Source organism: Anopheles aquasalis, chromosome 2, assembly GCF_943734665.1.
Source record: "Anopheles aquasalis chromosome 2, idAnoAquaMG_Q_19, whole genome shotgun sequence".
NCBI classification, from domain to species: Eukaryota; Metazoa; Arthropoda; class Insecta; order Diptera; family Culicidae; genus Anopheles; species Anopheles aquasalis.
This window is the reverse complement of record NC_064877.1, coordinates 29,807,501-29,820,000: the sequence shown is the minus strand read 5'-3', so window position 1 is coordinate 29,820,000 and position 12,500 is coordinate 29,807,501. Positions and strand designations below refer to the sequence as shown.

The 12,500-nt window shown below is 44.1% G+C and overlaps 2 protein-coding genes across 2 annotated transcripts in view; one reads left to right on the top strand and one right to left on the bottom strand.

Annotated features, from left to right (window-relative positions):
- LOC126569230 (F-BAR domain only protein 2) overlaps positions 1–12,500 on the top strand; it is an 18,263-nt gene that overhangs the window by 919 nt on the left and 4,844 nt on the right. Inside the window, exons 2-8 of the mRNA XM_050226185.1 lie at positions 2,124–2,822; positions 6,118–6,462; positions 6,535–6,750; positions 6,859–6,957; positions 7,055–7,151; positions 8,216–9,022; positions 10,502–10,756. Of these exons, the coding sequence (XP_050082142.1) occupies positions 2,793–2,822; positions 6,118–6,462; positions 6,535–6,750; positions 6,859–6,957; positions 7,055–7,151; positions 8,216–9,022; positions 10,502–10,756 (1,849 nt within the window). The 5' untranslated portion in view covers positions 2,124–2,792. The remainder of the gene's footprint in view (positions 1–2,123; positions 2,823–6,117; positions 6,463–6,534; positions 6,751–6,858; positions 6,958–7,054; positions 7,152–8,215; positions 9,023–10,501; positions 10,757–12,500) is intronic.
- Positions 736–1,468, bottom strand: LOC126572954 (uncharacterized). Its single transcript, XM_050232691.1, has one exon. The coding sequence runs from the start codon at positions 1,466–1,468 to the stop codon at positions 881–883; it is 588 nt and encodes a 195-aa protein (XP_050088648.1). The 3' UTR covers positions 736–880.

Genomic DNA, 12,500 nt, shown 5'->3' with positions numbered 1-12,500 from the left:
AAAGGGTGGAAAACCGGAATCGTATAACCGCTTCAGAAGGCTACACATTCTCTGCCACTTTCTGATAACAATGCACGATTGCGAGCGACACAGCAGCGCACAGTGCCTGGTACGCCGACATCCGGCTTTTATCTTCGGAGCGTTCCAAAGGTTTCCGAGGTCCGAGCTATCTCCCGCGGGGGCTGGCAGCAACCAACCATCTCCGTCCGGATGTTGCGAAGAGTGCATAGTAGCTTCGACAAATTTCAAAGCCTGCTTGAGCTCGACCTGCGGTTTGCTGGTGCGGCTAATCTGTTGTTCACTGATAATACACTGCTGGCCAGACAATGTTTCTTTCGAGGGGAGGCAGACAAATAAGGAGTATATGCAAAAGCAGTTGATAAAAAGGTCGCCACCATAAGTAGCGATTGTAGAGGGATCGCTCAAACACGTCTACAGTTATACTCCTCGTTAAAGGTCCATGTAGCTTGGCGCAACCCGTAACCGTGCTCTAGCAACTTTCGAGACTTTCGGTGAACAAATGGCAGGATATTTATGGTGTATTGATTTTTATTAGCACTTCACGTTGGAGGGCAGGGTAATTGGCAGTGGATTATAGGAAGGAAAGGAAGGAGGAGGAGGAGGTGGCTGGAGGGATGGTGAAAGGGTAGGAAATGGTTTCGGATCGATTTTCTTACACTAACCCTTCCTGTCTTCACATCCCTTTTGGAAGAAAATGCATTGCACACACACACACACATACACACAGCTGCTGCAGGTTTTCCACAATCAAAATGGATAAAGTTCGGGGGGCTCGCATGGAAGAAAACGGTTCATCGAAGGGTGCCTTTGTTGATCCTGAATCGGTTTGATCCGGATCGGTTGATCGTTGTCGGGTCCCTTAGGGGTGCAGCAGGGGCAGGTTGTTGCTGCACTTGGCCTGGTGCAGTAGATGGCCGAGCTGGTGGGTGTGGAAGTCGAGGTACTTGGCGATCGGTTCCTGGAAGCAAAGCTCCTGCTTGTAGGCGGCCGTGCAACGATCGGGACACGGCACCGAGTTCTGCTCCAGGCACAGCTCGTGCTGTCGCTTGAACTCTTCGCAGCACTGTCCGAGACCAAACTGCAAACAGTGGCGTTCGAGGTCGGCTCCAGCCTCGTCACAGTACACGCCCAGCTTGATGGCCACGCAACGCAGGAAACACTTCGTTTCCGCATCCTCCGGGAAGAGTCCGGACAGGTACGCCGGGTACTTGCGCAGCGGAATGCGCAGAGTGTTGAAGCAGTCGAGGAAGATCTCGTAGAACTCGAGGAAGGATGCGGGACGGAAGGCCGGGCTCGTCTCCACCACGGTTACCGGTTGCACTTTGTGGGCGCACTTGGTACACTCCGGGGCGTGTGGCGGATAATGGCCGAAGGGATTGGCGCTAGCACCGTGCAGCAGAACGATGCTGCACACGATCACACCGAAGACGGCGGCAACTTTGGCCATTTTGAGTGTGTTGGGATTGAGTGCGGTTCCGCGGTGTAGGCCGATGTGTTCCTGCTACTAACGGACGGTGCAGTACCAGTGTCTGGCCGGGTTCCTCCGATGGGTTGTTTTATACTTTGCGGCCACCGAAAAATGTCGTGGAAGATATGGCACGAACATATCGCACCACAATCATCATTGCCACACCGGCAGCTATCACCGACGGGCACTGCAATCGAACAGGAAGCTACCGTTGGAAGGTGTTTGGAACAACATGAATCACGTTGTGTTGTTTCTTAGACCCACCACCGAGACGCGGTCGCTGGAGGACACGTGCCTTTTTAGTGGTTTGATACGTTCCGGGTTAAAGCTATCTCTGTACCCCGAGAAACCCCGAAAAACTATTCCAAACACAGTGATGGACCCATGGTCCGAGGTCCGAGTCCGAGCTAGTGGATCACTTATGGAGCTAATTTAAAAAAAAAAAAGTAATAGAATGCCATCCAACCCATTGTATGGTTGAGTTTTGCTTTGAAATAATGGACAAAACGGTATTTTTTGGGATTCTACGCATGATATGGCCATTCAACACTGCTGCAGGGTGAAGCATGATAAAGTATTTCCTTTTCGATAGTATACAATGAGGTGACGTTTAAGTGTTTCCTGTTACTTTCAGAGTGTGGATCGAAAAACTGTTCAATAAAATTTGTGGCGTGTGGGTGCTTGTGTGGATAGTGATGACGAGGATGGCACTGTAATTGTAGCCAAAGTGTTGTGAAACGAAAGAAGGAAAAGTGAAATTAGTTCTTCTACAACCGGAATTACCAATCAAAGTAACGTTAGGTGTATCCTAACATCCGTCGCAGTCTTCTACGATCATTTGCTCTACATCGTTGTTCGGCGTTCTAATTGGGCAAACGGATGCGTGCGTGCAACAGTGCAGTTTTTTCAATAGTCTCGATTTGCTTGTGTAACGAGATCTGCGCAAAAGGTGGAGAGTGTTCAAATGTGTTCTGATTATCTGGCAATGGGCCAGTAGCGAAAGCATCGAAATGTCACCCCGTCCAGACCGGCGTCGAAGCCACCGGGAACGGTGATATAAATAAATGGGAAAAAGTTAAAAAAAAAAACCCCAATCGCCGTAAACGGTGTCACCAGTCGACCTCGTCTAGACAGTAGCTTCCAGCACTAGAGCAGCGCACACGGGTGATCAGAGAAAATAGCAGCAAAAACAACAGGAAAGTCTTCTCCGGGACATACTCCCATTTCCAGCCACCGGTTCTCTCGGTGATCTCTGATAAATAGTGCACAGGCGGAGATCTGGATTCTCAAAACCGGCAGCACCATGACTGTCGATTTCAACGATTATTTTTGGGTAAGTAAATAAGCCATCTCTGTACTACTTTGTCGAACCCGTTCATATTTATGCCATGGGATGGATTGAATGTCTTGAAAAGAAATTTCATTTGTACCTACTAGATCATATTGTGTGTTACAACTATCGTTTGTTTTATAAAGTTGTGAGATCATCTATTCCTTGAATGCACTAATCATTCATGTTCCGTAAATTAAGATTAGTTTGCCTACTTTGTGCTACTACAAAGCAGCATGGCCCTAGGTGGTGGAACGACAGTTGGACCAAACAGGCTATTCTCTGTTATCGGTGGAACTGGTAGTTGTTCACTCTGGCTTTATCCTGTGCTGCGTGTTTTAGAACAAAGACCACGCACCACAGAGACGTGTTTTTAAATGATAACAGTAAGCGGGTTTAATATTGGAAATCGATTCCAACCGCTCATATGGTCGACGGCCGACGAGCACGTCACTAGGGCACTCCTCCCGCGTAACCTTAAGCTTCTGCTACTGCTGGTTGACGTAGTTTGATGGAATGTAAAATCCACTCAGCTCAACACTCGCCTCGTTGCAAGATACCAGTACCGGGGGGAAGGGGCAATGGACCATGACCCTAACGCTCATACATGTCGGTGATCTTTTAGCAAAGAAAAGAAAAACAAAATGCGATGCGATGCGCTCGCGCACCCTCCTCAACCGTAATACATCGTTTAATGCCTTTTAACCGTTAAACTCATTCATAAGGATGAGACGGCGCCATTGAGCATTGCCGTTGGAGTAGTTAGGTACATTGCGCGCCTTTTTCGAAGCGCAAACTGTGAAGCGAATGGATAAAAACGCGTACACAGTATCCAACGCCTTCCGCCCCCACTAGCGGATGAGATGTCGCCATCGACTGTCAGTATCATCACGTGGGGGCGTTTCAAATATTTATCCGCCAAATATGCACACATATACCCATGTGAGTCGTCATTTGCAGTGTCGAAGGATGGTACTTCTTATGGTATTGCGGAGAGCGTAAGCAAATGATAAGCGCCTTTTAATATTAATCGTGAGTAAGGAATATGTTGCGTTACTTTATCTGCCTTTTATCTAGAAGACTATCTGTGCACAAAAGAAATATACGCTTCTCGTAATTATGTTTGGAAAATAGATTGCCAATATATCTTGTTTGCGGATTATACGTAATCGATCATTCGCCGCTTGCTGAAACTTTGGAAACGGGAAGGAATTTGTCTCTGGTTACATGGCCTACTGGTTCATATGCTGATTACAACCAATCGGTATTCCACTAGCACTGCCATTACCACAAATTCTCCGGAATTCGTTAATATTTGTTAGCTCCATTCTAAAATATGATGCATCTTAGCAAATCATCAATAGGATTTTGATCCGTTTTGTTGTACACCTTAACGTAATCATCCTTGGTGAACATCTTTCTACAAAACTTACCAGCCCCAGAATTAATGTTATCGTATGGACTATTAATAAAGTTGCAGTTCGATTTCCAGATCGCTTTTTGTTATCCCAATCGCAAACAACATTTGAAACCCATGTGGGGCTGATGTGTAGTACCGGGAGCTAAAAATATCGAATTCATGGATAGATGCGAACGACGAGTGCGCAATGCTGCGGAACCCGACCCGTTTCCATGGGCGTTAGTGAGCACGTGTGTTGTCTGCTGCGTGAGTCATTTGGGACTTCGGACGTAGGAAAACCTATTCTATTCCCCCTTTCGGTTTACGTGATGGAAATTTTAACTCCATAGCAGCACCAAAGGAAGCCTTAGAAGCGGTCATTTGTCATGTTCAAGTACTTTCGAACAAAGATGGCGAACGTTCCTTCGAATCCAGCGTAGAGCGAGTGTCTGCCTGGTTTCGATCAAGTGATAGTGCCGCGGGTGATGAGAAGCTGAATGTGATGCAAGCAACAACAGCAACAAAAAAATACCGTGGGAATATGTTGAATCGAGTTCCGATAGGAGTATTGCATGCAGAGAGCATGGTAACGATGGAAAGACTTCACCAATTCAACAACGCCGCACCGCTGGGGGAACCGGTTGAAGTCAATAACATGCGGTCGTCGGTGTTCCGCCCAGCCATTGACCAACCAGCATGATGGTCCGAAAACAACATCCACGACATACCATAGTGTCAGTGACTTTCCACCCATCTCCGTTCCAGAAGGAACGCAGATACAGACCACCCGATCCGCTGCAGCCGTGTTCGTCGCGAAAACAAACCGGTATTCCGTACGTACCGAATATGTCATCTTGGGCATGCTTGTCATACTCATACTGTCGTAGTAAGATGCATATTATAACAAAGTCCAGAAGTCTTCGCCGGCCAAGCGCGCTCGTTTCGCTGCGCGATGAATAACGGAGTGAGTGGAAGCAAGCAAGGGTGTAAACGCGCCATCAATTGCTTCCAAGCGGCTGGCTACAAACGTAATTCGCTTCAAAGTAATTTGATTTAATTCAATTTGTAGTTGAAGGAGTAACCGAGAGCGCCCGGGATGGTTGCCAGTGCCCCGAAATGGGTTATATCATGCGAAAGGAAGCAGAAGCTTTTCTTGACACCATGAAAACTAGGTTTATTAGCAAAAATCGTTGTTGTACCCGCTATAATTGTTTCGAAAGAGTTAGTTGAGTTGGAAATCAAATCACCGAAATCTTCTTACTCTCACCTAAATGCACACAACAGAATACTTCTTATGGTTCACTTGTTGCTTAAAAGCTGCACCAGATCTTATTGGAAGCATGAAATGCTCTCATAGCTAATCTTGATATGTATTGCCTTCCTACTATTCAACTTGTTTCGGACCATAGTTTTACTCGAATCATTCAAAGATATATGGTTTCTTTGTAAACATTTTCAAATAGAAGAACACCGCACCGTCGGATCTTCCATCATTCATGCTTTAATAAAAAGGCAAGCATCAGTGAACACATATCGCTGGGCCTTTTATTTAGCACTTCAACTGCTGCTCATCCTCATGTGATGTGCATTATAAATGATACACCGAACGAAGCAATTCGGCGTTTAACCAACTCGAACGGCATTATAGTGGGGAAGGTAAAAGGTGTTGAATTTGGGGCTAAAGCTTGGGCTTGCGGTTCGAGATGGCTGAACTTGTGGGGCATACATGCCAAGGGAAGCATCCGCCATTGGCAAATTGGGCCCGTTACGTCAACCAGTACACTTTATCGATGTTTTTTTCTTTCCTAGCTCATAAGCACCCAAACAATGCACTACTGCGGTGGTGACGCGTTGGGATAGCTTTTGAATAATAGACGACTCTTCCATTTCACATTTCAGGGTGACAAAAACAATGGATACGAGGTGCTGTACCAGAACATGAAGTATGGCCTGTCGGCGACGAAGGAACTGGCAGAGTACTTCCGGGAGCGCTCGAACCTGGAGGAGTACAATTCGAAGCTGCTGACGAAGCTGGCCAATAAGGCGGGCTCGAGCGGTGGCGGTACTTTCTCGCCGCTCTGGATCATCCTCAAGTCGACCACGGAACGGCTGTCGGAGTTGCACGCCCAGAAGGTACAGAAGCTGACAGAGCTGGTGAAAAATGTGACCAAATACGCGGAAGATCTGCACAAAAAGCACAAAGCGGTGAAGGACGAAGAATCGGGCACCCAAGATGCTGTACAGGTAAGGGTATGCGGGTGAGAAATCCGTTTTGAGACGGTAATTATAATGTCTTGACGCTCGCACCTTCCGAAGGCGATGAAGGAGTCGACAAATGCCGTGGCCAAGGCTAAAGATATCCACAATGCGCGCCTGCAGGAGGTGGAGAAGGCACGCAAGGACAATTCTACCAAAGAGATAGAGAAGTCGGAAGCGAAGCTTCGTAAGCATCAGGATGAATATAAGACGCTGGTGGAGAAGCATAACATCATCAAACAAGAGTTTGAGAAGCGAATGACAATAACGTGCAGGGTAGGTTGTAGTGCGTTTGTTTCTTCCTACAAGATCGATATGTTTAACACTCTATCTCTATCATTCCCCCCTGTGCCGCCCGCCCTTCCATACCGTTTCGTTCGGCAGCGCTTTCAAGAAATGGAAGAAGCTCACCTCAAGCAAATGAAAGAGTTCCTGTCCTCCTACATGGATATTGCCCAGAATAACTTTGATCTAGTGGGACAGGTTAGTATCGGCTTTGCGGGGTTACTATTGAGCTGTGCAACTATGTAGGGAAAACTGTGAAAATGTGTCATCCCATGATCACCATTTCTCTTGCTAGGTTCACTCGGATTTAAAGCGTCAATTCCTAGAACTAACGGTCGATAAGCTTTTGGAGCAGTTCGTCCTCAACAAGTACACGGGTCTGGAGAAACCGGGTAAGTACGAGTGCAACAAGAGACACATTCGGAAGCCTTGAATGCTACAGTTTGTGGCACGATCTTGATCACACATTTCACACTTGTAAACATCAACCGAAGGACATGCGCTCAGCAATCTTACTTTTTTGAGCTTATCTATTCGAGCTTATACATTTGAGAATATTTATTTAGAAGTTGACTGTAAGTTTTGGAAATAATTTTTCTTGATGCATCCTGCATCAGTGCGAAAATTCCAATGAATTCGCTGCAGTCCGTTTATGTTCTGCCGTTTTGTGTTAGCCTACGTCCGTATTCTATCGTGTTACAATGAATGAGATAGTTTTGTGTATTGTGTTGTGTTTGTTTTTTATTATAGTTTTTGCTGAATGAAATGTGTTTCTGCATTTATGGAATTTTATTTATTTTGTTTAGTCAATAGCCTATTAATTTTGCTTGCTGAGCATCTATGTTTTTTTCTCAAACATTTTATTGTAAAATTTTAATTAGATTGTATTATTTTTTTTTGATTATTTGATTTTTTAAATATTATCTATTTAAGTTTGTGTGGAATTGTTGTGTTGTTTTGATAATTATCTTCAAGCTCGTTTGATATGCTTACGACCGCTAGTTGCTATTATATGTTCAGATATTGAGGAAACTCTACTACACCCCTTTAGTGCTGTAATCAAGATGTTTTATCACAAGTGATCTTTGCTCACGGATCGGTAAGACTCGTAGGATGAATATACCACCTTCCACGAAGTATTATTTCTTCCACGAAAACAGCTATCGGTTGTATTTTGTAGTGCGGAGTATACCAATTGCATGTTTTTATTTATTCACCGTTTAAGCGACATGGTTTGTGCCGATCATGGCGAAATTGTGCGTAGGGAAGGTTGTGTTGGAATTGGTGTTTTTAGGTTTTTGTCTAGGGATTGGTGAACGTTCGATCAGGTTGGAGCTATCATTTTCCGTTGTGTTTATTCGATTTCTCCGATTTTCTTTCTCTCACACACGCTCATGCATCGTCCTCGGTACTGTTTATGTGGCGGGTGTTGAACCGTTCTCTTCTTCCCATTTAGAGCTAATTGAGCTTGATTTTGAAGGCAGTATTGGTACGGGGGGAGCCGTTTCCGGTGGCCACGGTCATCAGTTGCTAGTAAATACGTCATCAGGTCCTGGCAACACCTCGCCCGCTCCGCTCTCCTCGATCGGTGGGAGCCTGCTCGAATCGCCACCTCTATCTGCGCACAGTGCCACGCAACCGATCGCAATAGCAGGCCAGGCCATGAAGAAGGAAAGCCATATACGATCGTGGTTCGGCTCCAGTTCGAACGCAGCTGTACCGACCAATTCGCCGGTAAATCTGTCCACCTCACCGACCGCGCTCTCGATAGGCGGTGGAAGCGCCTTGCGGTATGATGGACTTAGCGGTGATGGCACAAATCAAGCACAGCCACCACTACCACTGTCACTGCATCATCCGCAACGAGCGTTGTCTCCGACACCGAAGGTTGGCAGTAGTGGGACACAGCTGAACGATAGTGCCACGAGCAACACGGCAAACTTGTCCTCCGGATCCACACAAAGTACGAGCAAGCAAACAAGTAAACCGTTCTACGGCGATCTGTTCTCCTTCAAGCATAACAGTCCCTCCGCTAATCACAATCAGCAAGCAAACTCACCCAATTTGGCCACGAATGGCCATAACATCAACAGTGGCAGCAGCAAACAACAATCGCCACAAATGAAACAACCAGAGCAAGAATCTTTACAGCATCAACTGCAACAGCAACAGCAGCAACAACAGCAGCCTCAACAACAGCAACAACAAAAATCTTCCCGTCGCACTACTTCCCTCCTAAATCTCTTCATGTCTAACTCGCAGGGTAAATTTATCTTCTTAATCACACTCGCGAACTATACTACGTCCTTTTCATTCCTCTTAACCTACACTTGCTCACTTTCTGTACGACTTACTTACCTCTGTCCGTATTATGTTGTGGTCCTTCAACACTTGCCTTATCTATTCTTTGCTCCTTATTGCCTCTACACTGTTTTCTCGTTTCTCTCTTTTTTCGAGTTTTCCTGTATTTGTTTTTTAATTAAATACTATCGCTTGATTTAACTTGATTCATTTGTATGATTCCTTTTCCCACTTCAAATCTTTCTTGTCGATAGCAGTAGTCGATAAGTGTTACGTTCAAAAACATCCGTCGTTTTGAAAAATGTCATCATTATCATCCACAGCTTGCTACTTTTTTCATTCGTTTCATGTTATTTAAATATATTTATCGTATTCTTCTTTTACGACCTTGATTACGAAAATGCAAGAATTCACTATTTCGTATAATATGCTTTGTTCGGATAAACTAGATGGATCATATCATTTAACATGGCAAAAATTATAAAACTGGCTGCTAGTACTAAAGTTGAGGATTCGTTATGGTGTGGCAGGAAGCATATTGCTAAAATTGGCACTTCTATGTCTCCTGAAGATCCGAGAAACAGCACTTTACTGTCGCTTAAGTGGTTCGCAAAACGTGACGTTAACTGGCATTCTTTCATTCCGACAAGATGCTTATCCTAATTGCTCATATGATGACCGGCTACTGTGGTTACTTCCTTTCCACTAGCACCATGCAATTAGTCGTTCTTATTCTAACTGAGGGATGTGTTGGATGTTACACTTCTTAAAAATTTAGTTGAAGTTTTGAATATTAATTTGCCGATTGTAAGTCTAGTAAATCTTAGTGATTGAGAAGTTGTGAAAAAATAACATAAAACAATGTTTGATCTTGTAATCACGAGTATGCATATGATTGACAGTAAATGCCATTATCGTACATATTATTAAATATGCGTAAAAGAAGAGGCTTTATTGCTTCCACTATTTAATTGCTAATCTAGCCAGATATTTTATATGATCGACTACTTTTTTTAAAGTTATCTCTACACTCTCCTCTTCTCTCTATTTCACTCTACTTAAAGTCATTGTTTTACTGCCTACACTACTTATTTTATCTCATGGCTATGGTTACTGAATATTTCTTTTTAGTTTGCGAGAGATTCAATCAATAAGAACATACTTCGCAACAGTTTTCCCACAAAGTAATGTTTATATTTTTTCTCTTTTTGGTTCCCGATTCCCTTCTTTCTCGTTCTCTTATCTTCTCTTTACCCATGCTCATAATTGAAATCAATTTGGCAAAATTGTAAATCATCACCACTTCATCACTTGAACGTCAAACATGACGGGATCCTGTACAAAAACATGCGCTGCGTATTCTATTGTAATTCATCCGCCGATTCTTTGGTATACGATTGCGTTTGTTCGTTCTGCTGCGTACGCGTTTGCATATATGCAGGGAGCCGCGATAGCCGAGAGAGTCGCGATTCCGCCACAAGCGGCGGTGGTGGGGGTGTGGCAGGCAGCGGTATCATGGGCAGCTCTGGTGGTGCCGCTCGCAATTCCTTGTCTTCCACCGGCGGAACCGTTTCGGCCCCGACCAGTCCGAATGATCTCGACAGTGGCAGCGGCATCGAGCATCAGCAGCAGCAACAGCAACAGACCACAGGCAGTTCCTTCATCGGCAGGAATCCCTTGCTGCGAGGCTCAAAATGTAAATCATTCCAAAGGATTTTCAAAATTTTAAATGCGTGGTGTTGTGCCTTCTCTACATTTTCTACCCTTTTTCTCGGGAGTTTCTCTACGTCTTTTTCTCGTTTTGGGTTCTTCACTTTGATTTTTCTTTTTTTCTTAGCCATTTCTGTTGGTCACTTTGCTTTTCCTCGTCAACTCTTCTATTCTTCTTGGGGTTTGGTGTTCTTTTTTATCTCCGAGAGAATAGAGTGGACTAGAGTATTAGAGAACTGGAATACTTTTGGTCGATTTTTTTTTCTATGGACAGTTGGTAGGTTAAACATGTTTTATGGATTAATTTTTTGTAGTATGTTTGAAATATGTCCTTGTTTTTTCGGCCACCATCTCTGTCGCAAAGGATTGCGATGCTCCAACATTGATACCACGGTACTAGTTTTAGTAGTTATGGAAATTAACGATCGAAAGCAGCAGAAATAGCAAGGCCCTTAGCAGTATTTTCTGCAATGATTTCTCTTAACTGCTTGGAATTTTGCACGCCTTGGTTTGATTCAATTTTCGCTTACTTAACATCCTATACTAATCTAGTTCGTTTCATTCATTTCGCTTTTCAGCTCATCTTATGTTTCATTCTCTACCGTAATAGTGGACGGGAAGATTTGTGTTTCTCTTTATTTTAGCTTAAGTTTGACGTACTGACGTGTTAGCTATTAGCACGACGAAACGACGAGACAACGCTTAGCACTGTTCACCGCAAAGACGCCAACTGAAGAGGGCAGCCATTTGCGTATGGCCGCCAATAGTTTAGAGTACAATTTTAATTAAAATAATTGCAGTAATTGCCGTAATAATTCATGATACTGTGTTTTTGGATGTAGCTGTAGGGCGTTACTAGATTAGTGGACCAATGACTACCGGAAGGCAAACGACATCGAACATTCGCGAACACGCAAACTGCATATACTACAGTGTGTGTGCGTATGTGTAGCTGTGTTGTTAGTTGTGCAGATGCTGCTTTTTAGCGTTGCATAAGATAGTGTTATGCTCTAGTTCTCGATGTAGCACACGAAAGTTAACCAGTTAATATCTATTGCTTCTTTGCTATGCTGATGTTGGCTGTTTCATTTAATGGCAAGATTTGTTGTTTCTGCTGATTTTCTATTTTATTTATTGTTTCTTTTTTTCAGTTTAATACCTCGTTCATACTAAATCCCACACATCCTATTTACCTTCCCGTAAATAAATCCCTTTTCAAAAGATGACTCTGACTGACCACCACAACCACACCGCAATCATTACACTTACTCTACTACTGGGCTGTATTTTGGCAGAAGGTTGAAGCAAAATTGCGTTGCAAGTGTGCGTAATGGTGTCGTTTGGTAGATTCCAGAACATTAATGCTACTATGTGGAAACCTCATCTTTGGCTGAGGGATGTTTTTTTGTATGTTGTCTTAATCATAAGTGCAATTCTCACCACGACCAACTGGTAGCAGTCCTTCATTCCGGGATACGACTCCGTTTCCTGGGCCCCTTTACTCACCCACATCATCTATGTGTTTAGTGCGTACAGACGATTAGTTTGCTGACGCACGCTAGTCATCGAAAGTGCTTAGACTTTCGACCTGTGTGTCACTGAAAATAATTCCCAACCTATCTATAATCTCACTATCACTGAAATTCTCACGATATATCCCATAGACTGTCTCTTTTTCGATGGTTTGGGTTAAAGCAAAATCAAACAGGGTATCAAACATTTATTAATGG